This window comes from Dromaius novaehollandiae, chromosome 3, assembly GCF_036370855.1.
Source record: "Dromaius novaehollandiae isolate bDroNov1 chromosome 3, bDroNov1.hap1, whole genome shotgun sequence".
In the NCBI taxonomy this organism is placed as follows: Eukaryota; Metazoa; Chordata; class Aves; order Casuariiformes; family Dromaiidae; genus Dromaius; species Dromaius novaehollandiae.
Window position 1 is genome coordinate 122,538,264 of NC_088100.1, and position 25,788 is coordinate 122,564,051.

Consider the following 25,788-nt stretch of genomic DNA (forward strand, 5'->3'; position numbering starts at 1 on the left):
TGATAGCTTGCTTGCAAAGATTCCTTACACACTTTAAACAAACCTTTATGTTAATGAACTGCCTCCTTTTACATTAATGAAAAAATACCTGGAAGCACACGAAGATTGAGGCTTTCACTGTAGTAACTCAGGGCTGAGCAATATGGTTTTGAAGGTGTAAGATGCAGCTGGGACTAGACTTGCCAAAATAGTACAACTTTGAATCCTTGAGGACTGACGCTTCTGTTCTGTGTGTGTGTGTGTGTGTGTGTGTGTGTGTGTTGGGAGGGGGAGTCTTGGTGTGTCCCCCTTCCTGCTTCCCTGGAGTAATCCACTGTCAGTGCAAATCTTCAGGTTTTTTGTGTCTGTGTTTGAGAGGCTTTTAATGTGAAACTGAAGATCTCAGGCCTTTAATTTACATGAAGATACAGTTATTAATTTTGAATAGCGTTTATTAAAAAGTGATATGATTTCTAGGTGGATCTGTGACCTTGCACCTTAGTCTTTCTCAGGGTGCCTAAAATCACCAGGCCACATTATCTTGTTTTGTTTTTCTACCTGAATAGGCATGGAAATTCAGCATTACTGCTGTTATCCTTATGCATGTTTCCAGCGATTGAGGACTTCATCTTGCAGTTTGAATTGTCAGATGGATTAGGTAGGTAAGGCTTCCTTAGCCAGTTTACTTGCTGATATGATACCATGATTTCACTTTCTTTCCTAGTAGGATGTTTCATCAGGAATGTGCTAACTCCGTCTGGGACTTTGCGACAGCAGTACACTTCTCCCTGCTGATGTGATTACCAAAAAGTGTACAGACCTAAATGGTACAATATCTGATAGCAGCTCACAGCACGCAGTCTTTGCTAAATAAACTGGCCTTAAGGCCGGGTGTGCTGAGTATAGAAGGAGAGATGGGACCTTGTGACTATTAGGAACAATAATTGCAACATATTTGGATGACGAAAAAAAAATAGTGGATGCAGTACAAAGTTGGATTCATTCTTGTTGTATGAGTTTTCTGGACCACCTTTCACTAATGAGCACAGTGGGAACATAACTGCTGCATGGGGTTGGGTGGTCTGCATTTCCTCTTGTTTTTTTCTCTTCTATTGCATCAATTTCCCAATGTAAAATTAAGAGGGAATGGCATCAAATGAAACCCTGATGAGCATTTGTTTTGTTGTTTTACTATTTTATCAGCTGCATCTTGTTCTATCTAACGATGTGACAATATGAAATTTTCCCCATGAAAATTCACAGGTGGAGTATATGCTTAAAGTAATTTTCAGAATCTGGTTGGATTTTGTCTGTAGTAATCAAACAAGTATAGGCTCTATTCCTGTAGAGGAAGTATGAAGATAATATTCTCCTGGCAGAACTGGAGCTGTAGAAAAGTTTGAATATTTGCCTTGGAATTTATATCTTTTGAAACGTATTTGTCTTGAATCACTGTGAAAACTAAATACAGAAGTGGGAGGGGGGAAGGGTGACTTCACTGAAAGTTTTAGCTGTCAGGGTTGCCTTTGCTTCCCTTGTTCTATCTCTAATGTTTAACTTCACTTGCCAGTCATTTACCTTTTGTATTCAATTGGCAAAAACATCCTTGGCTGTTCCAGTAACAGGGCTGCTGAGTAGTGTGTGTGTCTTAAGTTAATGATATATTCAAAATGAAAAATTGAATGGCTGTTGCTGGCATCTTTGCAGGCAGTTTTCTGACTGCAGTATGATAGTGGGAAGGAAACAGACCCCCTCCCTTTTCCTTTTCTGAGTATTAAAACACGTGTGTGCACACAAAACCCAGGATATCTTACAGGAAAGGGCAGCCCAGGAGAAAACAGTCTATGCCCCTTGTGGCACTTCTGCAGCTCTTTCTAGGAGCTAGCTGCCTTTCTCTCTAACTTACTGCTTATCCTTTCATTCCTAAGTAGTCATGCACCGATTCATCTGTAAGCTCATTTGCCAGTGAACCAGATCTGCCAATACCTTTCTTTCATTCTCTTCGCTATTGGGGAGGAAGAGGTTTTTTTATTTTCTGAGTATAAAAACACCTTAATTCTTTGTACTGTCCTTTTTAATTTCACTTTTTCCTTTCCCCAAAGAGAAAAGAAAGCTCTGTATTTAAATATACAGGGGATGAATGGGGATTTAGTAATTGAATATTTCTATTAAAATTTTTGTTTTATATGGAAATGTCATTTTTCTTCAGTCATTAGAACTTCTCAGAGCCTGCTGTTACCTTTATACTTTTACATCTGTTCTGGATTTGTTTGGTGTGAGAACTGAATCTAGACACTGCTAATTATCTTTGTACATGCTGTGTCAGTAGCTCATGCACTTGCAGAGGGTGTACAAATGACAGTGGTCATTTACAGTATTTGAACTGTGTTATGTGAGGGATGGGGAAAGATCATGCTTGTTAAGAGCATTTTTTGATAAAGCAACAGATTGGATCTGTTACATAGTTATGGTTCTGGGAATTTACACAAACAAGTAATTCTCTGGGAGTTTCCAGTGTTTGAAACAGGAATTTGCACACTGACCACAGAATGGATCCACCAAGCAGCTCTGAAAGATATGAACAAGAACTGTCAGCTGTGTTGCAGGGAAGGAGATGGTGACACAGATATGGCCTTCAAGAAATCTCACCTACTACTTGTGCTACTTCTCACAAGTAGCAAACTACTGCACTGAATTGAATTCCTAGCAAAGAGGCGTCTAGAGTCCATGCAGTGCTGCTGTACGAGATCCACAGTGGAAACCATTCAAGGTGAGCATAGAAAGGGAAGCTAATGTCTCTGCTTTATTGTAGCCTAATAACACATTTAGGTCAGGCAGTGTCTTGTTCACAGCTTAGATCTTTGGTCAAGCTTGTGATCTTCACTGCAACACTATTGTTTTAGACCACCCCTTGTTCTGCCTCCCTAAGGGCTTCTCAGAGCTACATCCATTTACTGCTCTGTGTGTATGTGTGTGTAAGACCAATGATGAGAATATTTCTCGTAGGGGTCTCATGGATTGTTTTCCTTGTATTCAAAATTGTATGGATCCTCCTTGGATAACAGTTCTTCCAGTTGATGCTCCAGCCTCTTTCCACCACCGCAGTCACTAGACTCCCCAGCTTCACAAAACAGACATTCCTGAGGCCTTACGAGGGCCCTCTACCTGCTGTGCTGAATGGCTGAGGAACTGTTCTCATTCCTACAACAGCCTCATCATTTTCAACACTGTCTCATGCTGAATTCACAGATGGCTGAAAAACTGTAGATATTTTGTATTGATCCATCACTTCTTTATCAGTGCCTGCCTTTGGGGAAGAATTTTCAATGTCAGGACTAATTTCTCATCTGTCTCTGTATATCCATAAAGGAAAGCTATTTTCTTTCACCAAAATAGAAGGGAGGACCTGGGGCCATACTGAGATATAACTAAAAGGAGATGTGTCTTACTGGATTCAGTGTAGTTGTGGGGAAAAAAGAACCCCTCTACAGCACTTGCTGCTGGTTTTGTTCTCCAGACTACTCTATGTGAATGGTTGATTTAAAAACATGGAGTAGGAACTCGGACTTCTTCTTCTTATCCCCTTTCCCTGGGACACAGTGACCTGAAGGGGCTAAAATAAACTGATTCAGCTCTGATTGATGCCAAATATTCATTGAAAACACTTTACCTCGGGGTGCTCATAATCTGTAAAGAGGTAGAAAGAGGTAGTTTCTGAGTTCTCAAATGTTCATGGGGTTTGGGAAGTCAAAACAGAGCGATTTTCTTGCATTTAAAAAGTTGCTTGATGAAACAGTTTTGCACAACACTCAAATATTGAGATAATCACTGGAACATTGATATATTTTAAACATACACTGCAGGTAACTTCAGGAGTTAACTGAAAAAGTTAACTGAAGAAAGATCCCAGCTGATGTATCCTTCACTTAGAGAATTCTTACTTGTTCATAAAAGGCCATCAATGTTGTCTGTGATTCTGTAGTAGGAGCACAGTGGTTCAGACTAAATGTGCATACAGCTCTTTTTCTGTCTCTGGCTATCTAATAGGACCAGCATGTAGTGATATTTCCCAGAACATTCTTCTGGCCTCTGAAGGGCTTCCTGAGCCAGAAGTCATATCTCTGTACTTAATAAAGGTAGATCTTTTTTCTTCCCTGAATTTGCAATACCCCCTTTTTTTGAACCAATGTAAGAAGAGATTTCTTCACAGGGCCTGGTGGATCTGAGCTTTAATTACATGTTGCCACTTTCTGATTTGTTCCCTTGGTAGGTCACCAGACAATTACAATGGAAAGAGTAGGGAGAAAATAGTGGGAGATGATGTTACTGTTACCTTGATTTTGTTTTTCTTTGCCCTAATCATATCTGAACATTTCAGTCGAGATTGCATTGATTCATCAGTGAGGTTTGCCTTGGTTATTGGGCAAACTCTGCTGTTAAGTAAGGTGTTCTTCTCTTGCTTTCAAGGTTAAAGTTAAGACAGCTGATGTCTCATTAAGCAGACAGAGGAAGTGTTTCACCCAGAGAGGTAGCAACCAGACAGATTCCTTAAAATAAAGGGGCCAATTACCTGTAAGGGAGCTGGATCAGAACGATTCTGTATATCACTATCAGATGTGCTAGGGATTACACATGTGCTACCAGTAAGGGGCCAAATACTCATAGCTTAGCAGCAGGCTGCTACTTACTTGGTTTTGTTTTATGATGCTGGCAGCTTTTTCCCCACCCCGGCTCATAAACTGCCTAGAGGTGGGAAGGGGTGTGTGTGTCTGCTGGAGCAGAGAGATCTCCAGCTCCTGGTGGCCCTTGGGGCTGCAACTTCTCAGGGCCTGGTGGCTTAGCCAGAGCTGTAAGCCAATGCCCCCTTGGCCTAACTCGCCTTTGGCACTTGTTTCCCATTTTTGGGGGGTGGGGCGGGGGGGCGGGAACCTGAGAAGTTGGCATGAAGATATGCACCTTGACGTATGTGAGCAAGTTAGTGAGGGTGATAGGGGAGGAAAGAAGAACTTTTAGCCTGAGTGACAAATAACAACCAGTAAAATAAAAGCAGTCTGATTTTTGTACAAATAAAGCTATATAAGTAGAGAGAGAGCAACATTGCCCATGTTGATAAAGGCCTTAAAAAGCATGTTTTTGTTGTTGTTTTTTTGTTCTTTTTTTGGTGAATATAGACATGATAATAGTGATGATCAATGGTAGAAAAGTGTAGTTACCTTCAGCAATTTTTGTGCAGATTCCCAGTATTATAAGCTGTACCACAAAATATTGACATTGAATTCAGTCGCACATATTAAAATGTTTAGCTCTCATAGAATGTTTAGTCTAATATGCTCTAGGATAAATGCCTGTTTTTAGCATAAGCAATGCAGGTTTTACATGGAAAAAGACCTATTCCCAGTTTGTGCTGGGAGCACAGAGAAATGTCAGTTAAGCCATTTTGGATTTGAATTGAATTTGACATTTGTGTGATAAATGCCCCATGGTGTAATTCTATGTATGTATATTGATGATAATCTTCAACAATTCCTCCCATGGAAATTCTGAACAGCTATAAGAATGATCACCCCGCCCCTCCTCAGTGTATGTTAAATTAAGATGCTTTCATCTGGGAAAGCAATTGGAGAAATAGCTGCAAGTCTCTAAGAGCCGTAGTTTTCTTTAAATGTTTCCCAGTACTGATCTTCTAGTTGGCACCATCCTTCCCATTTCCATCCCTGAGATATTCCTCAAAAGATGTTTCAAAATCTCCTTTGAATCTTAAGCAGTTTTCTCACTCTCTGCAGAATATTATGTTCCCAGCTGTTATTTATAAACCAGCAGCAAGGAAGATGGCTGTGGTTTTGACAGAGGTATATGTGTATTTAACTTTACATTGTGTGAATTCCTCAGCCTTGTTGACGAATAATCAAGTCATTTAAAGCCCTGTGTTGTTGGAGGAAGTGAGTGAGGCATGGCTATATTTATATTGCACTGCATTTCTTCATCTCTGAATGCACCACAAATAACTAGCAGTGAATCAACAACAGGCTAGTTGCCTGTTGTTTGCTTAGGAGACGGTCAGAAATTGAGGTCTGTGTTGAGCTGTAGTGACCACAGCGCGTGCTGCTTTGTTTCTGTGTGCTTAGCAAAGGTCTGCTGCACCTCGACCTTTGCTCTGGAGGGTTTGATTCTAAGTAAAGTATTGATTGCTCCCTTCTCCCCAAACTCTGCTTAAAACAAAAAAAACAAAAAAACAACAAAACGCAAAACCCTGCATTGTTAGTAGTTGAAACGTGCACAGCAGGAAAACTGAACATATACAGCTATGATACACTTGTGACTTCTCCCTGTCAAGATTAAAAAAGTATCTCACTCTCTATATAGATTTTCTAAGAGTTCTTGTTTGAATTTTGACTTTACAAAAATCTTGCATTCTGGATGAATGTCATCTGTTTGATAAGCTAATTTTGTTTCCAGCTAGTGAATGCATCTGACTTCATAACACAAGATCCCTGGGTTGTGGAGGGGGAATTGGCTTGAAAAGCAGGACTCATTTGCCTGAGCAGTGCTCTAGCCAGCTGGGATCCAGGTCTGTGCAACTTGACACAGAATCTGGAGCTGTAATGGAAACAGCTGGAAACTCACCTGTGTTAAATGGAGTTTTAAATGCCAGTCCAGACTTGGACCTGCTTTTATAAATCATCTAAATCAGAATTTTGTTCTTTGGACATAAGCAATATCCTTCTCTTCCCTTTTTCAGCATTCTGCATATTTTCAATGATAAATGCATACAGAAGAGACAGGACACTCCTCTTGCTGTAGATTTAAGCCATCCATGCTGCACCAATATACTACTTTGCTTGCTGATGCATTTTTCTTTCCCCGTGTCTTACTCCTCTAGGTTTGCTTTGACACCATGAAATAGAACAGTGCCAAAGTCCAGAGCATCACAAGAAGTTTGTGTGCGTTTGTGTGTGTGTACATAAGTAGGTCAGATCCTGATTAAGTTGTAAATTAATGATTTACAGAGAAATTAGAGCTTAAAAGAGAGGGAAGCAGGAATGAACTTACCCTGTGAGATCTGCAAACATGTCTGGAAAACCCGTTTGTGTTGCTGATTATGAAGAGTATGCTAAAAAAGTTCTTCCAAAATCAGTGTATGATTACTACCGATCAGGAGCAGATGACCAAGAAACATTAGCAGATAATGTAGCAGCATTTTCAAGGTAGGAGGATGACTTAAGGTTGTAATACATATGCATGTGTATGTACTTGTGTGGGGGGAGGTGTATAAATTCTGCTTTATTGGTAGATGTGGGTGCACAATTGACTCTTCACACAAAAATCTTTCTGAAAGACTTCTGTAAGCAAAAAAAGATTTCGCTGTTCCTTTTCAGGACAACCTAGCAGCTGTCCCCTTTCACCTCTCCAACTAATATTTTCTATCAAATGCAGTCCCAAAAAATACACTAGAATGTTTTCCAGTTTTACCTGCATTCTGTTTCTTTTCTGTTGCAGTTAGCATAAAGTCTCTGTGTCCTTTTGGCTCTGACATAACCAATATCCAATCAACTGATGAAACTTTAGTTCCTATGTTTAGGCTGTAATGTAAGTATGGGATTCTTCTGTTTTCATTTTTTAGCTCCTGAATTGGTTCTAGCTCTCACCTGTTCCTCCTAAACTGCATTAATTATGCAGCCCTCCACAATGAGTGTTTCTGCAACACTGCTAAATCAAAGTTAAATATCCTAGCAGCGTGCTCTGGAATAAGCAATGAAAGCCAGTGCTTGGTACTGAGTGGCCCAGCTGTGGTCAGGAGATCTGCAATAGCAGGGTCAGTGCTTCAACATTAAATACTGTAAGTGATGGGAGTTATTATAAAGCAGTTCTGATTTAAATCTGACCCCTTGTCCTGTTCTCAAAACCTGAGCTCCCTGAACCCTTTGGTTCAGAAGCACAAGATCTTCACAGTTTAAGATAGCTTTTGCTGTTAAATTCTATGGAAGATTATCAAAGCACACTTCAAGCCACTTTCCCTGTGTTGTGTTTGTTCACCCTTCCCTGAACCTCGATTTCTTTTTTTTTTTTTTTTTTTTTTTTTTTTTTTTTTTTTTTCCCCTCTGCCACCAAGCATTGCAGAAACAGGCAGGCTAATCACATCATCCCAGTTAAGCCTAGTCAAACAATTTAAACAAACAACTGCTAGCTTCCATTTTTCTCTTTGGTTCTTGGGTTTTGTTGGTGCAGACATTTAACCCTCCTGCACTTGTTTTTGTTAATCTCTAAAGCCCTTATCTTTAATCCCATGTATGTTCTGTGTGTCTAGCAAACCAAAACAAAATTTTCCAATTTATTTTTAGTTTTTCACCCTCCTCACTTTATTTTTCTTCCTCAGATGTCAAATATCCTGGCCAAATAGTTTGTCTTGTGCCAAGAAAAGTGTCAGATATGCATAGATGCTACATGTTTGATTATAGACTAGGTTGAAATCATTGAGCACGTTTTCCTCTGTTAACTTAGGAGTAGGGTAGAAGTTGAAGGATGGTTCTGCTGAAAACACATTGAGGGAGATGGTTCTAAATCTTTATTAACCTTCCCGCTTGTGTAGATGGGTCTGCTGGCCTAGATTCTCACCTACTTGCAGGGTATGACTGAATTTGCAGTAATACCTTGTTCTTCTATAGCACTTGTCATTAGCTAGACTTCAACTCATTTTGCTGATATGCTAAATATCACTTACCTCATTTTATGGATTAGAAATGAAACACAGACAAAGGGTTAGAGGAAGGGCAGACACTAATTCTAACTTTTAGACAGCTTGTTGAGTTAGGATCTGTGTACTCAGGGCAAGCTGGGTGCCTGCAAATGGAAACCAATAGTGCTAGTGAACTGAGAAGACTGGTAGCTCAGCTAACCAGATCCCTGAGATCCCTAAGGCTTAGGAGATTCTGTAGTTCAGTTCTCTTCTCTCTTTCTGAACCTATTCCAGTCTGTAATCTTGTGGAAGGAAAAAAAGAATAATTTTGCCAAAGAAAACAATTGGGTGGGAACACTTCTGAATAATAAAAAAAAAACAACAACAAAAAACAGTTTTAAATGTCCAAAGTCTTTGAATTCAGGCTCCTTGAGAGGTAAGTGGTCACCTGTATCTTCTTGTATATCCAGTACTAAGCGATTTGTCCAGACTTGGGCAGGGGGTTTATGGCAGGGCAGTGTGTGGCAGCTGCAGACTACCAAGCCCCGTGACTGTTCCAGGTGCCTTTCCACAGGTCATGAGCTGTTTCCCTGGAAATCACATGCAACTTCTTAAAGACTCTAGAAAACCTTGGCAAGTCCTTTGGCTGGATCTCAAAGGTCAGAACTCAGAAATTAACTCAGAAGTCTAATATTAGGGACTTGTATAGAAAAGCCGGCAGGAGAATTATGTTCAAGAAGAAACTAACCTGCGCTGCAGCTGGTTATTCCAGGCCTCTTGGCTAGACACAAGAGCCCTCTGAAACCCCATTTGCACTTGACACTGTTCAGACAGAGAGCCAAAGGACTGTTCCTATGCCAAGAGGTGATCAGGAGCAGGAGGGGCTGTAGTAATGCTCACCTATTTGTTTGAATTCTTTCAGATGCTTTATAAAGGTTATTTACCCTGATAACAAAATGTGATGTTAAGGAAAGGAGATTGAGAGGAGGTCCTTAGAGGCAATCAACAGTAGTAGTAGTAGTGAATTTTTACCACTAATCACAATAACTAATCCTGATTTAAACAAGTTAGATCCAATCTGCCCAGAGACATGTTAACAAAGGTAGCTAAATCCACTTGTCAACTTGTATTTTCTTAGCACATGGGATGCTGTGTTTAACAGTTTATCTGACCATGTTTGCAGTGGCTTCCTGGTAACATATCTAGAAGGGGTGGGGTAGAAAACTTGTATAAGGACTTCACAGTATTTCGGAGTATAAAACTTACTTAGAGTGAGTAAGTATCCTTTAAAAAAGTCAGATATTTTTCTGAAAGAAATCAGTATGTTCAGCTTCATTTCTGATGGCCTCAGAACTACCATTGATTTCTACTGGCAAAGGCTCAGATAACTTTCATCACAGTTGTGTAAATGAAGCGTTTAGGCCAGAGAAGTTTTTCAGATGTCAGAGCATGCATTATTCCGTATGGATTCTGACTTTATTCACCTTGCATTTATTCTGTATCCCAAAATACCATGTGTCCTTCCAATACTGTGCTTGTCTGATGATTAAATTCACTCTCAAGTTGCCAAGGAAGCAATTGGGCTGAGCAGAGAATAGATTTTATGACAGGGTTGGGGTGCCTTAAGCTTGATGGCGCTCAAGAAGTAATCTGAAATCTCCTCTTTCAGCATTGTAATGAAGGTAGACCTATGTGTGTATAGGAATACATTTCTAATCTGTTGGTGACACGTACTGTACTGACTTCCCAGTGGCATTTGGAAAAGATATATTGTGTTGCCATATATATGGAACAGCAATAGCTTGTTTGTCAGTGACAGCACTGATGCATACTTGCTGCAAATTGTCTTGTAGCTAGGTATTAAGGGCATTAAAATAGCTGGGCATTTAAATAATGCAAATATTGGTTAAAAAAGCAAAACGGAGAATGTGGTCAGAGTCAAGCAGGCGTGAAAAGCTGTAGAGGGAAGAAAGAAGGGAATGCTTGTAGTAAGTTGGCTACATTTCTGTAATGTCCTTCACCTCAGATGCTCAGTGTGCTCTAAAAATAACTGCCACTTAGATTGCAAGATACCCTGTGATATAAAATATATTTTCCTCAAGAAAAAGCAGCTGTTGCTTAAGAGTGCACAGCAATAGAACATCAGTGTATGATGGGAGGTAGAGACTGCAGGGGAGACTAAGGTAGCAAAGTGGGTTCAAATGGGGATAGGGACTTTGCCCAAACAGTGAGTTCCCTCTAGGCCATGCCGCCAGCAATGCAGCACCAAGGGGTTATTTAGTACCGACTAAGAAGGCAAGCAAGAAGAGCTGCTGCAAATGTGTTACATCTTGAAAATTTCAGCAGCATTTCCCAGTGGAAAAGGAGTGGGGAAAATAGTGAATGCTTTCCTTTTGTCTTAACCAACTGTATGATAACTTACACTTTGAAAGTTTTGAACATGGAGGGAAGAGAGAATTTCCCCTTCCCTCTTCATCCTTCTTTAAAAACAACTTTTAGCTAAAGTTGCCTGCCAGATTGTGAATGCTTACTGCCTTCCTTGGTGTAGCAGTTCCCCAGATACCAGCTGAGACGAAAGAGGTAATAGATTGCAATTGCTGATTATTGCACACCAGTGTGGACTTCATTCAGAAAAAAATGTGGATTACAAGGAAAAGATGAATTAAAAAATACACAAGATCTTTACAAAATGTCCAGGAAATCTTTTTACCCATAGACTGGGAAGAAGCAGGTGTTGTGTGGCAGTACAGTGCATGCATGCTCCGGTTACTGGGAACTATGTGTCTTGCTTTTTGCTTACTGCTGTTGAGGGCATTTCCCTATGGCTTTTTCAGAAAGTACTTGGCTTCAAATGTCTGGCTTGCTAACAGCCAGAAAAATCCCCACTAAAAAAGCCACATCAGGTGTGTGTGTGGGGGGGGTGTTTTTCCTTTCTTTCCTTTCCTTTTTTCTTTTTTTTTTTCCTCTTTGAGTTAAGACTAAGATGGTGATCCCTTTGGTTTTCTTCATGGAACCCAGTAAAACCTGTTATGCTTATTGATTTGATGTTGGTCAAGAACATGCAGCCCAGTAAAGTGCAAGGGGCAGAGGAGCCACAAAGGGGATCAAAAGGGATGATTCAGTTTTAAAGTCTGGGGTTAGTGAATCTGACGGTCCAAGAAGGTCATTGCTGGAGTCTCTTGGTGGTACATAACGGGGAGGAGGATGTTTATCACCACTTGTAATGGCATCACATTTCTTGTATAAACTGTTGGGAGCCTGTGGGGAGGGTTTGGTGTCTCTACTTTTCACAGCTAAAAGCACTACAGGAATTTTGGTACTTTAGGACTGATCCTTAGATGTGTGCTGTGATGAAATGGCAGTGGTTTATACCAGGTAAAAATCTCACAGGTCAGAAGCAGCACAGAAACTAGGAGATTGGGAAGAAGAAAATATTTCAGATCCTTATGCTTTTGAGTTTGATTCTAAAACTGAGCAAAGACATTAAAGGATTATTATTTTCTTTGTTTGCTGGGAAAAGATGTCTCGGAGTTGGGAGAAAGGCTTTGGAATGAAGGTTAGGAAGAAGAAAAAAAGAAGCCCATGTTTTCTTTTGTCCCACCCTCAGCCCATCCTCCCCTGAAAAATAACAATCTGATACAATAGCATGAAAACAAGCCTAAGGATACATACTCGCAGTGTGTGTCTTGGCATCAAATGATACAGCTGACTCCCACAACATCATCTCTTCTTCCAAGCATCATAACCATCTTTCTCCTCCCTGGGGAGCACATTCTGGAGAGCTAGCACAGCCTGGTGCTCTAGGGTTTAAGAAATTTGGGTCTCATCCTGACTCTGTCCCAGGTTTATTTTGGAAATATCTCTTGATCTTTCTGTAGATTGAAGAGATTGATGCTTCTGTGTGTGTGGTGGGTGGGTTTGGTTTTTTGTCCTAATCTGTCATCTTAGGATGTGAGCTCAAGCTGACCACTATTGACTGTCAGAGTATAGTCCCAGGATAATAGTAGCTCCAGTTGTTACCGTAATGCTAATAATAATATTGGAGGGCACAGGCACTCTAGCATGGAGCAGGTAACCAGGTTCAGCAGTATTAGAGAATAAGCTTTTAATTATTTTCTTTAAGTAAAATTCAATAGCTATTGTCTGAAAGTGTAAAGTCCTTCCAAGGGAAGGATGCATGAGCGAGAGATGTTGACGCCTGTTCTGTTAGGGCTCGCACAGAGTGCATGGTCCTTGCTCTGTGGCCCTCGGCACAGCCCCTGCTAACGCATACCCTCTGGTGCCTCGTAGCAATAGTGGCTATGCTATGACTCTGCCTGGTTGGAGAGTGCCATTTCATAGGCATCCCCCCATGAAGGTAACTGTATTAATATACCTTTGGATATTGCAGAGTGAGCTACTTAGTGAGAGGAATCATAGTCCCATTGTGCTAGCTCTTGAACGAAAAGATAAATTTCTGTGTGTCCAGGCATGAGTGTCTTGCCTGACTGCAATAAACTGCAATTTCAGGTAAGTGCTTTTTTTGTTTGTTTTTTGCTTGTTTGCTCTGCTTTGGAGTCAGCTTTCATTGTACTCTTGGATGAAGCCCTGCTCTGGGTTGATGTAGTTTCTAGTGGACACATTAAAGTCCAAAGCAAGGTCTGGAATGGGTGAGCAGGTGCTGGGCCAAGTCATTCAAGGACTAGATTGTAATTTGCTTTATTGGAAAAGTAATTGTGCTACTCAGTCTTTTCCTGTACCAAATTACAGTTGCTGCATTTAGTCTTTTCCTGGAAGTCTTAAATCCTTGTGGTACAACAGGCTGTCTCTGGGGTTGCAGTCACTTCTGAACTAAGCATGTATTATACAGCGGTCTGCAACTGCAAGGGAACAGGCCTCTCTGAGCAAAGCAGCTCTATCAAGGTGCCAGGAGAGATGCAGAGCAGTGAATTTCCATACTTCCCTGGCTTGGCTTTTCTCAGCTTGGTGAGCCTGCCCGCTCTTCCAGGGCAGAAGAGCGGCAGCTCACTTCTCACTGCAGAGACCCATGACACAGGCAACCCGTACCTTGTACACCCCTCGTTTGCTTGCAGAGGAGTGCAGGGAGGAAGGCATCCAGCCTAAGGAGAGCAGATAACGCAGTGAAGTGCAACAGGGAGGCACTTAGGGACAAGGAGGGATAAGAGCACTGACCAGGCCAGTTTATCCAAAAATCCTTGTTTCCTGTGGCTCCCAGGTCCATAGGAGATGTAACTGAAGGAGGTCAGATGGGGATAATTAGTAGTTTCTGCTGTCCTCTGACACCCTCTGTCATCCAGTTCTGCCCAAGGCTTTCAGGGAACCTGAGACTCATTTTAAATGTTACCCTTTGCAGCTGTTGTCTTTTCTTTCTAATGATAGAGGTCAATAATGCTGTAAGGCACTTTGGCTCTTTCACTCTCTGCTGATCTCTTCGCTCTGCCCGCTCTCTCCTGGCTTTGTGCGTTTCAGCAGTTGACTGCAGCTCCAGATAATTCAAGGAATATCTGTTCCAGCTTTAATACCCCCCTCCCAAGTGCCTCTTGCAGCTTCCTTCCCGCCAGCTTTCATAATCTTTCTCCTGACAACAGAAAAATTTGCTCTCGGCCATTAGGAACTGTAAATAACTGAAATGATGAAAACTTTTTAAAATTTATCCATTTGTCTCTGTGTCAGATGGAAGCTGTACCCCCGGATGCTCAGGGACGTGTCTGTAATGGACCTGTCAACCTCTGTCTTAGGGCAGAAAATCAGCATGCCGGTCTGTGTTGGAGCAACTGCTATGCAGCGCATGGCTCACGTTGAGGGAGAGACAGCTACTGCTAAAGGTAAATGGTGCAGAGAGAGAGAGGTCCCTGCAACGAATCAAAGAGAGGAACAGACTAATACTGTGCCTGCTGTTTGTGCAGTCCAGCTGTGTTTCTTGCTTGTAGTGCTGTGGTCCTGATGGGGTTGAGTTGTTGCTCAGACTAATTGGTTTTATTTATTTATTTATATTGCTTTCCTTTGTTTTGTTCATGCCAGGGGAAAACATGCACAAGTGATGAGAAATGCAGTATGCAATGGGGAAATGGTTGGGGAGCTGAGACAGAGAGCCTAATTTAATAACTATTTTATAACTCTGCCTTCATATCAACTATGCATCAGTTATGAAAACAAGCACATTCAATTTTATCAAAGTTTCAGAGGCGAATGATAAGGCTGACTCCCCTGCGAGTGAGTGCTAATCCTTTCTCCCTTGGGTTCTCTGGCCGTTTTGAAAGGCTGGCCCTTGGCTAGTATAATCAGCATAACTCCTTAATGGAGCTGTGCTGCTTTACATGAGCTGAAAATCTGGCCTTGGGATGGAAAGGAGCTGACCTTCTAAAACCAGGAAGTATCCTGGCTCATGCTGTCTCATTTAAAGTCAATGAGATATAACAGGGCCATTATAATTTCCTTTCCCAGGAAATGTGATGTTCACAAAATCCTGGCTTTGGGGTCTTCAGGTTTTCAAAATAACTTGCAGCATTCATATTACTTTATTTTCACATGTAGTCTCTGTGCTGCTCCCGCACAAGAGATGCTGTAGGCTCAGACATGCTCCCTCACTGCAAGTAGTTCCCCATCCTTTCAGAGGTGGGACTCCTCCAAAAGTCCCTGGAAAGGGAGGATTTGCTCTAAAGTGGTCTTGGCACCTTTTCCAGTAAAATAATGGTCAGCAAACAGCCCAGGTGGCCCCCTTGCATCTGTTACCAGCAGGGAGAGGGCAGGGGATGGTGCTGCGGTCCCTCCTCCGCTGTTCTGGCTGCAGTTTCTGCAGTGCAGCGCCAGTCACATCAGCAGCAAGTGCCCTGTCTGGAAGGTTGCACAGTCTTATTTCAAAGGGTGTCTGGTTTCTCTGCAGGCAGAACAGGCCATGGGAAGCAGAGGTAGGGTTTCCTGCTGGCTCCTACCCCTGCAAAGCCACCGAGGCAGAGGGAGGGCAAAGCCTTACTCCCAGTGCATAGACCAGAGGGCTCCTTGATGCCAGAACAGCTTCTCTTCTGGGGTGCTTGTGCCAGTGTAATCAGAAACGTGTTTGGGCCTGGCTGGCTGGCTGAGCTGAATGCTCCAGGGGTATGATGGTTACTGTGTGAAAGGGAACAGGGCCCAAGTATCTGGTTCATTTTGGGATCTCAGAACCAGTTTTTGACTGCTTGCCCTTCAGAGCAGCAGTCAAATGCTGAATGAGACCCTTTCCCTAAAGCAGAACAGGAAATAAAATCCTGCACCTCACTATGGAAATGGTGGTGCAGTTTTTGTTTCCCTGCCCTGGGAAATGCTGTGGACTTGGAATATGCGTGCTGCAGATGGTTTTCTGAAGGTGTGTGTATTTTTGTTTTTGTATTTTTCAAGTGGGAGATATTTCTCTTACTCCCATCATTGAATAAATCCTTGGAGAGGAAACAAAAAATATCAATGAGGGAAGATGAAGCTCGGCAGAAAGGGGGTGAGTGGGCACTTGCTTCTCTGACTTCAGGTGAAGAAGGCAGATACCCAAGAGTTGAGAAGAGGAAACCACTGATCTGGGTGCTGGACTTGAGGCACTTTGGTCTTGCCCATATGTCTTCAGTGATGTTTGCAATTTGATGCCAGGAGAGGTTAGTAATAATGCATTTGTGAAGGTGAAAATGGAAAAAAAACTGCTGTCAGCTTTTGTTTCTGTCACCCAACAAATAGATTAAAAAGTGGGAATCTGGATGTGTAGGAGCTACAAAGTGCAGCTGGTGGTATGACAGACATGCAGAGTGCGAGGAGAGCGTGTTGCAGCCCTCTGTGTGTGATTTGGGGCTGAGCAATGGCCCTGGCAGTTGTGCCTTTGGCCCTCTGTCTGTACGTGTCTCTTGTAAACATTGTGTGATGAAGATTGGGTCTGTCTTGAAAATTGTCAAGGAGGTTTTGTAATCTTCTATAATACAGATGAATAGATTAGTAGTTTTGTGGGGTTTTTTGCCAGAAAAAGATTGTAATGCTTATCAAATATGAGTTCCTGCATAACGGTAATCAAGGCTGGCAGGGATTTTTGCACGACTCCAGCAATGTCTCTTTTAGGGAATCCATTCAGTCTTTATTTGGGAATGAAATGACAGAGGATTCACCTGTTTCTTGCTACTTCTGATACTAAAACACAGCCCAATATCTGGTTTGAGTCTGTTTATTTGTAGCTTTCAACAAGTGGCTCCCTTAACCCTTTTGGCTAGGCTGAGGAGCTACCTGTTGTCAGAAAGCTCTTCTTGAGCTGCTTCTGCCCACTGTTGAGTTACTTGCACCATTACAGCTGCTCTGTTTTCTCATAATAAGGCATGTTTTTCAGGCCTCCAGACATCCTTACCATCACCTGAACAAATAAAAATGAAAACTATATATATATATTTCTATATACTTTCTATACATGTATATATATTTCATGACAATATATGCTTTCTATCACAAAACTGTTTATGAACACCAGTGATAATCCATGTCTTTGTCCCTGGAAATTCAGAAGCCTTTGCTTGTCTGTGAAAGGCATTCACTTTGAACATAGCTCTTTGAGTGCATCCCAGGGAGTCGGCAAGATAAGGGCACCTCTAGGCTAGATGCTGTGCAAAGATATTAATGAGGAGCTTACAGTCTACAAGACTGTGAGAAATACGATATTAGCCCAACTTCAGATGTGAAGCTTCCTTATCCGGAGCAGCAGAGTGTCACAAAATCTTAAAAAGAGGTCACACAGTACCTGTTGCATATAAATAGCTTTGGGCAGTCATTGCAATGCTCCAGCACAGGTAGAATGAACAAGGACACAAAACCCAAGCAGGCGAAATAGAAAAGCTTCAGTCCTTTGCATGGATGAGCTATTCACTTAATAGCATCTCCATAACCAATGCAGCAAGTGCTAGCATGAAGTGAATCTAATTACATGCCCTGCAGTGAGAGCTGGTCTCAATTCTTTCTAAAAAGCAGTGTAGTTGAGGGGCTGCCATGGTGAATTGCTGCACAACTTCAGTATTGTAGTCCAAGGATTTAATCAAACATAACTCTTCTGTTAGGTTTAGACTTCAGTCTTCAGTCACAGATAGACAGAATCAGATATTCTGTAAAAGCAGGTTTCTTTGATTTATAGTATGTTTGGAGATGTATCTTTTTCCCCTAAGAGATTTATTCGGAAGCCAAGGATTTTATGCATATTGTATATACAGCCCCATTCCACACGATGGAGCTCAAATACCTTGAATTGATTTGAGAAGAGGCATCCTACCACAGTCAGTCCTGTTAGTGCTGTCCTGTCATTTGGCAACTTTTGCAGATATTTCTGGCCCAGGTTATGCTGATTTCACTTTGCAGAGGAAACTCTGAAGCATAATACTGTTAAATGCAAACATATTAATACAATGTTAAAAGTGAGATTTGAAATGCACAAAATTCAGAACATTCCATAGCCCAGATTCCCACCCATACTATGTCCTGGCCCCATTTTAAGGCATAAATCTGTTACTGCATTACACAGTCAAATGGTACAATAAGCTAACTACCAGGCCTGAGTTATGGTTGTGGTAGATAACTTAATTTTGGAATTTCCTGGCTTTCGTGCACTTACAGTTTCAAACTTTTACATGACTATTGCATTTAATTTTCTTGGATTTTTAAATCAAAACTAGAAGAGCTTGGTGTACTGGCAACTATTTTAGTATGTGGTCAAGTAAACATATCCTTGAGAGTCAGTAAATTTTCATCGCTTTCAAAGAAGAGGGTAATTAAAATCACACCCTCTGTATTGCATTAGCTTTTCTTCTAGAAAAATGACTTCAGTTTTGTGCTCTGTTAGAGGTGGAGTGGGGCATTCAGTGCCAAGCTTTTGGTTTGACCTTATAAGATGACAGGGATTAACTGTAAAGTACACATTTGGCTTAGAGCTTCCCTTGAATTTGGGACATTCAGGATCAGGGCTTTTGCTGCATCCAACTTCTCTTAAACTCTTAGATACCTCTGAAACACACAGAGCAGACTGCTGGTTGCTTTTAATCAGCTTTGCTTCAACTACACCAGTTTACCCAAGCCAAGAAAATCTGATACATAATCTTGTGGCTTTTGGAAAACACAGTGTACTTTGTAAGCTTGAGTTTTGGCTCAGGTGTGCAAAAAGCAATGTATCGTGTGCCCCTGCTATTGTGAGGGCCTTGTGAGGGTTTGCATCTGAGAAGTGATGGCCCAGGTGTCACGCATCCTAGCTTGAGTCTCAACACACAGCAGCTTTCTTACTGAGCTTAATGAGCAATGGCCCTGTGTGTGTCTGGGTACTGTTCAGCAGGTGTAGCAAACAACAGATCTGTGTTATTGGGATTAAACTCCAAGAGACAAAACCTTGGGCTGGCACCATCCTCACCAGCAGAACAGGTGGTACAGTGAGCAGGAAAAGCAAGACTTTTCCTCCCTCCTTGTATTTTAAGAATGATATCTAAGCCTCTCAGTGAACTCCCTTAAGTACTGAGACAGCATTTTGCTTTAAATTGCTATCTGTTCTTTCAGTGGGTTTGCCTGCACTCTGTAAAATAAATACAGGTGTTGTCTTGTTGAGGACACACATTTATTGGCCTTTGTTTTACTAGTAAGGCGTATGTTCTGGGGAAAACATTCAATTTTGATTTTAAAAATTCCCTGTGATGGACAGTTGAGCATAACAGTCGTTAAGTTATTCTGAAAGCTAACTCCACTGTTAGCAATATAACCATGATCATTGTCCAAATCTGTATAACTTCACCTTCCAGATGTTGGATCTTATTAATACTGTTGTTAGCTAGAGTTTAAAAAACAAAAAAATCTATTCTCCACATAGGTTCTAATAGATTATAATAAGGTCATTCCTTAGCTTTATTTGACATGTCTAGTGGACCTGGAGTCTTTCCTTACACAGAATGTTTCCTCATCTTTTAAACAATTTTGTGAACCCTGTCTCATGGACCTGGTTAGAAATTGTTCCAATTTTTGAAGATCTTTCTTCAAGTATATTCCATAGTATTTTAGTGGCAATTCATCAGTATGTATTTGACAATTTTGCAAATAATGGATTTTTTGTTCATTAGGAGCTGAAAGTTGGGAGGAAAATTGTTTTGGATCAACTGAAATGTTTAATTTGATCCAAAACACAATGTTTTATTTCATTTTCCTACTAGCTAATGCTTTTGACCGTAATTCTGTTTTGAAACAAAAGTGTTAGTTCAGAAGAAAACATTTCCATTTTGAAAATATCAACGCATGACATTTTGACTTCTGTGAATTTTTCTTTTCCTTCCTACTCTTATTTCAACTTCTTTAACTAAAAATATTTGCCAAATCTGGTGAATAATCTTAGCCACCATTAGAGAGCAAAGGGCTGATCTCTAAACACTTTTTAACCCAACTGACCAGAACTTTTCTGATTCTGCATGATTTTTTCTATTCACTCATTGGAAGATTCACTATCCTTTCATGCAAAGATATTGTCTTGTCATACTGATTTCATGCTTTACTCACAAACCAATGTCATCCCCATGTCATCTTCAGAGTTTGCACTCCCTTAGTGCAATAGTATTTATGGTCCTCTAAATAGGACTCACATGCAAGTACACTGAAACAAAATCTTGTTCACTCTCCAGCTGCTTACCAAGGAATAGCAGTCTTTTGAAATCCCAGTCTATTATAAACAGATATGTAGCATTATTTTGATAAGATTTGTGGTCTGTTAGTTTTGATGTTAATTGCTTTAATGCTCTCAATTCTTGCTAACTGATTCTCATATCTAATATTCTGTTTAGTCCAGAAGCAGTTTTGCAATACCTGATTTCTTTAGACTTACTGAAAATCAGCCTGTGTATCTTGACCATTTTCTTGGCCAGATCTTTTGAAAATTTTTAATGCTAGTTATTCAGACCTGATGATTTTGTTTACCCTCTGCAGTTGCCCTCAAACAACTTTCTGAGCTACTGCTGATGCAAGAAGAGTTTCACCATTACTTGTGATATGAGTGCACTATTTGCTTTGCCAAATAGAGAAAAGGAATATTGACTAAAAACTCTCCCGCCACCCTCCATTTTATTACTGGAAAGTGCATTATTTCCAACTAGTGAGGGACAAATACTATTGCTCCTTTGGCTCTTGACAGACTTTTAATATGCTCTTTGTTAGCTTTAATGCTGCTGACCATCTGATTTGTGGCTCTGTGCTCTTCTGCCAATTGCATCCGACAAGCCCGTGGCTGTGAGTGAGGGACTTTGCAACCTGCTGCTTTTTGTACTCAGCCCCTGTGACCATGGCAGGACTTTGTACTCATCTTTTGCCTTTTACCTGTGTGGCATTCCAAAAAAATGTTAGTTTTAGAGGGGCTGTCAAGACACTAGGCTCCAAGGAGTCTCAACGGATTCACTGAGAGGACAATATTCGCATGGGGCTGTATGGGCTGGACTGACCTGGCCCTGGCTTCCCCCAGAGACAGCAGACACTGGCATGTCTGGGGGATTTCCTGGTGCAATTTTCTGGTACGCGAGCCCTCTGACCTGACAGCCCTGGTTTCTAGACCAGCCGAATCTGTTTTGTTCACTCATATTTTCTCTGCTGCTTATCGCCTTCCTGCACAGCTGACAAAATGCACTGCATCAACAAAATGATTACAGACACAACTGCATGCAGTGTTTTGTAAGGAGTAAGTGGGGTAAGGCTGGGCAGGGCATCTCTCAGCCAAGTGTGTTTCATCAAGAAAGTAATGTTAAGTACTTTAAACAATTTTGTTTCTTAGGAGATGCAACTCTAAAAACATAGCTACTTCTCTTGAGAAATACCACCATGCCAAAAGGACGCCATGTTGATCACAAATAATGTACTCTATCCCCTAACTTAGGGACCATATATTTACTGGTAGATTCAGGTTAGAATGACCAAATTGGGGAAGTTTTGACTGCTTCTCTTCAGAGATTCCCCTAAATGGGAAACGATGAGAATTTGCCCAGCAAGAGAAAAATAGCCAAGTTCCTATTAAGGATATAAGGTAACCCTGGCAAAACATGCGAGCTTAGACCAAGCTCCTCTTCGGTGTCGTTCCCTGAAATATGTTGCATCTGTATCCTTTTCATGACTGTTGGAGTGAAGTTACTATCAGAAATTGCTTAAGTAGGAAGGAGATCTTGAGGTTTCAGGATGGAAAAAAGGGCTGAAAGATGTTGTTACCTCTCTGTTGTTCTCCTGTGGACTTCTCAAGTGGGTCCCATCCGATAGCTGATCTTGATTTGTTGCTGTGTAAAATATTTCAATTGAAGGCCACGTAGGTCCCCTTCCTCAAGCACTCCACCACCATCCTGATTATGTAAGCATTTGGTCCTGACAAAAGACGAAATATAAAAAGCTTAAAGTTTTATCATGCTAATATTTAAAACTCCTCCCACCCCCCTGCATATGCCTAGTGCTATGCTTTCAGCACTGTTGGTGACCTTGCTCAAAGTCCTCATTGTGCACAAAAGTAAGCATATGCTTTGGGCAATGCTCTGTATCGGGGCTTAAAAGATGACCAAAAAAAAAAAAATTCCAGACTAAAAGCGAACTGAAATGGACTGAGGAAAGGCTGATTTACAAAAATCTGATGTTTAAACTCTGGCAAATGTCACATTGCTGCAAGAGTGCCCCATGGCTATATGGATCCAGTACTGATTATTAATAATTTAAGATATCTGTAGCACCCCAAACTTGGAGTGCTAAATGCAGCTGTTAGAGGAAACAAATTGCTTCTGTTTTCTTAAACTGCAGCTAAAATATCCTAGAAGTATGAGCATATTTTTAGCAAAGCTTGATTCCAGAAAAAAAGAACCTGGCAACACTTCAAGAGTATATATCATACATTTTTGAAAGTCTACAAAATTGTCAAAATAAGCTTAAAATGATCAAGATAAATAAATAGAGCAGCTAAAACTGGAACCTGGAATCTCTACAAGTTTGAATAAATTTTGTGTGTGTAGACTTTGAATTTGATTGTGCAGATCCAAAGTATGAATCTTGAGTTGATTCCTTCCGAAAGAGTGGCCAATTTTACAGGATACACAACAGGAGTTTTGTGAATATACTTTTGTGAAAACTCTATAACCCAGTTTGTGATAGTTGAACCCTGACTGAACCAAACTACTTTAATCTGGAATAAGATGTAAATGTTGTCTTCTCTATCTCCATGTATACAAATAAATTGAAAGGATATGGTGTTATTTTGTGTGCTTAAAATCTTCCATTCACTGAATAGATTTTAGTGCAGTTTTTATTTTTGCTTATACATTTGCAACTCTTCTTGTGTCCTTAGGGCTATACAAGTAGAGTTGAAAATAAAAATAAAGAATAAAGATACCTAAAGACAGATTGAACCATAACACTTACATTTTTTTCCCCTTACCTGATCTGAAGGTTTTGCAATTAGTGGGTTAGCCAATCATAGCCAGTGGGAGGATTGTGCCTTGGAAATGCCTGTTGCACTTTGCTGACTTAAAATGGAGTCTAGGAGAATACACCATGTGCAGATGCCTGTATTTGGTTGGGCACCTCCAGGCTGTTCTTATTTAATCCAACAACAGATGTATTTCCTGTCAGATTGGTAGATTATTTAAGTGTTCAATAATAAACCAGTGAGGATTCTTCAGCAAATAACTTGGCAAACAATTTGACCTGTTTAGCCTTTTGATTAAATTGCAGTCTGCTTGTAAATGATTAGTGAAGAAAATAAAACACAAATCAGTGATTTTTTTTTTTTCCCTAATTCACCCCTTCTTGGGTAGGCAGGAGCATGAAAACTTTAACTTCATTTCCCACTTGGATAGTGTAGATGCAAGAGATGCATCCATATTGGTTCATGTTATAAACTGCCTTTTTGTAATGTATGCCATTTTCTGAAGCAGAGGCTGAATCTAACTAGAAGTAGACAGCATTTTGTGAAGCTTATTAGATGTTTATTTAGGCTACTGCTTGAAATTTGATTTTGCAGTTTGCAGTTCTTCATGAGATAGCAAAATTTGCAAGACAGAAGAGCAAAGCATGGTTATTTTCACTGATTGAAAGCTGCCTAGTGGTTGTGAGAGGGTGTAACCAATTTGTTTGAATAAGCTGTTCATAAATTTCCACTCTGAGTTTTGTAATCCTTATTTAATAAAATGCTACTTTTTAATACCTCTATAGGATGGAGATGAGGTTTTGAAACAGAGGTCCATTTACATTAAAAGTATGCATACTGCGGTAGACCAAGAAAAATAAAGCTTTATGTAAAATTTTGCATTTTGCAGTATGTTTTCCTTTATTTTATATTAAGCGAGAGATTACTCTGAAAAGAATAAGTCATAGATTCATAAAATCTAATTGTATGAGGTTAGCTAGCTTGTAGTGCAGCCCAAGGTGGAATTCACCCCTGTGGAGGCAACCAGCATAGCTCTAGGGGCTTACAAACTGGCTCCCTATAGCAGGAGGAATTAGTGATACGGGCTAAGGCTCAATCTGAGTATAATGTCCTTTATTTCCAGGATTGGTGCAGGGATTACCATAACCCGCATGTAGGCAACTAAGTACAGAGAATAAACTAGAGAGCTTACACAGCAGCCTAGCACTCTTAATAACAAAGCTACTAATAATCTAGCATTCCCTGAAAGACTGAAAACATGATCATGCACTGAGGAAAGGAAGTGTGAAATTACATGCACTGACCCTGTCTTGTGATTCATGCCAAGTGCTCCTGTTTAGAGGAGCCTCCACGTTTTGAAAAGGCGCTAATATAACTCTGTGTTCCTCCAGCTTGCCAGGCAATGGGGACAGGCATGATGCTGAGCTCCTGGGCCACCTCCTCCATTGAAGAGGTTGCTGAGGCAGCTCCCGCTGGCCTTCGCTGGCTGCAGCTTTACATATACAAGGACCGAGAGGTTACCAAATCCCTTGTGAAGCGTGCGGAGAGAGCAGGCTACAAAGGGATCTTCCTGACAGTGGACACACCATTCCTTGGCAGGCGTATTGACGACGTGCGCAACAGGTTCCAGCTTCCTCCACACCTCAGGTATTCACTTGCTGGTGGCACAGGGCCATGGTCATCTGTACTGCTGCCCTTCCTGTGATGCTGCTGGTGGATTCATTTCTGTTGGTGTGACAAATTTCTTCTAGGTGACATACACCACTCTCGACTTTACCACTAGGGAACTGAGCAAATGTTGCTTGCTTTGCTCCAGCTATGGTCCACCTGAGGACAAAAGTAAGCTTTCTGGGATGTTTGCACACTGTAAAAGATGCATAGTGTGCTGGGCAGCCTGAGGCTGCAGACTGCTGAAGTTAGAGTGCGATGGGGCATTTCTTTATATATTTGGCAATATATCCTTAGATGTATTCAAAATTCAACTGAACATGGCCCTGAGCAACCTGATCTAACTTTGAGTTGCAAAGTTGGCTGTGATCTGAGTGGTGGGGTTGGACTAGATGATCATGAAAGGTCCCTTCTAACCTATGTTATCCTATGATGCTACAGTAGGTCCAGGGCTATGCTGCTACCGATCACTGAGTCCCCTTCCAAGCAGCTTCAATTCTTGTTTTAGTCAAACACAGAAATACATGGGGGTCAGCCTTTCTTAATGATCCATGAGGGCAATTCCTCCCACACACATCTTTTGAGACTTTTTCATCTGAACAGAATTAGTGGTATTATAAGTGACTTCAGCACTACTCATAGATTCTGGTTATTCCTGGGTCTGTGCAGCATTTAACTTGGAGTTCTCTAGGGGTGTTCTAAGTGCACTGATGCTGGACTGATTTCACCTGCCTTTCGCAAATATAAGCTGCTGTACTGTACAGACCATGCTTATTAACATTTGATAAAGTTGTGGCACAGTGTTAGCAGCTAAGCAAGAACACTTAGTGAATGGATTATCCAGTACTTCAGTTTGCAAAACAGCTAAAATCTTGTAAGAACAGGATTTTTCCTTTGCATGCAGGTCCTGGTATTGACTGTAGTCTACAATGGCATATATTAAGACTAGTGTGTTCACTCTTCTCCAGAGTCTGCAATGCAAAGGAACAGAAAAATGGAAGGGGGGAAGGGGAAAAGATATTTTGAAGCAGGTTAACTGTGATTTGAGTTCTAGGTGAAAGTTAGTATGGAATCT

At 41.0% G+C, this 25,788-nt stretch overlaps 1 protein-coding gene across 3 annotated transcripts in view; it reads left to right on the forward strand.

Annotated features, from left to right (window-relative positions):
- The first annotated feature begins 284 nt into the window (after nt 1–284).
- The window catches only part of HAO1 (hydroxyacid oxidase 1), a 38,349-nt gene continuing 12,845 nt past the window's right edge, over nt 285–25,788 (forward strand). The window contains exons 1-5 of one of the 3 annotated variants that reach the window (XM_064510014.1): nt 285–637; nt 2,495–2,749; nt 6,987–7,184; nt 14,327–14,478; nt 24,437–24,692. In XM_064510014.1, coding sequence (XP_064366084.1) covers nt 7,048–7,184; nt 14,327–14,478; nt 24,437–24,692 — 545 coding nt within the window. In that variant the 5' untranslated portion in view covers nt 285–637; nt 2,495–2,749; nt 6,987–7,047. Of the gene's footprint in view, nt 638–2,494; nt 2,750–6,986; nt 7,185–7,476; nt 7,567–14,326; nt 14,479–24,436; nt 24,693–25,788 lie in introns of those variants that run through there. The other 2 variants (XM_064510015.1, XM_026094579.2) reach the window with 2 other exon arrangements.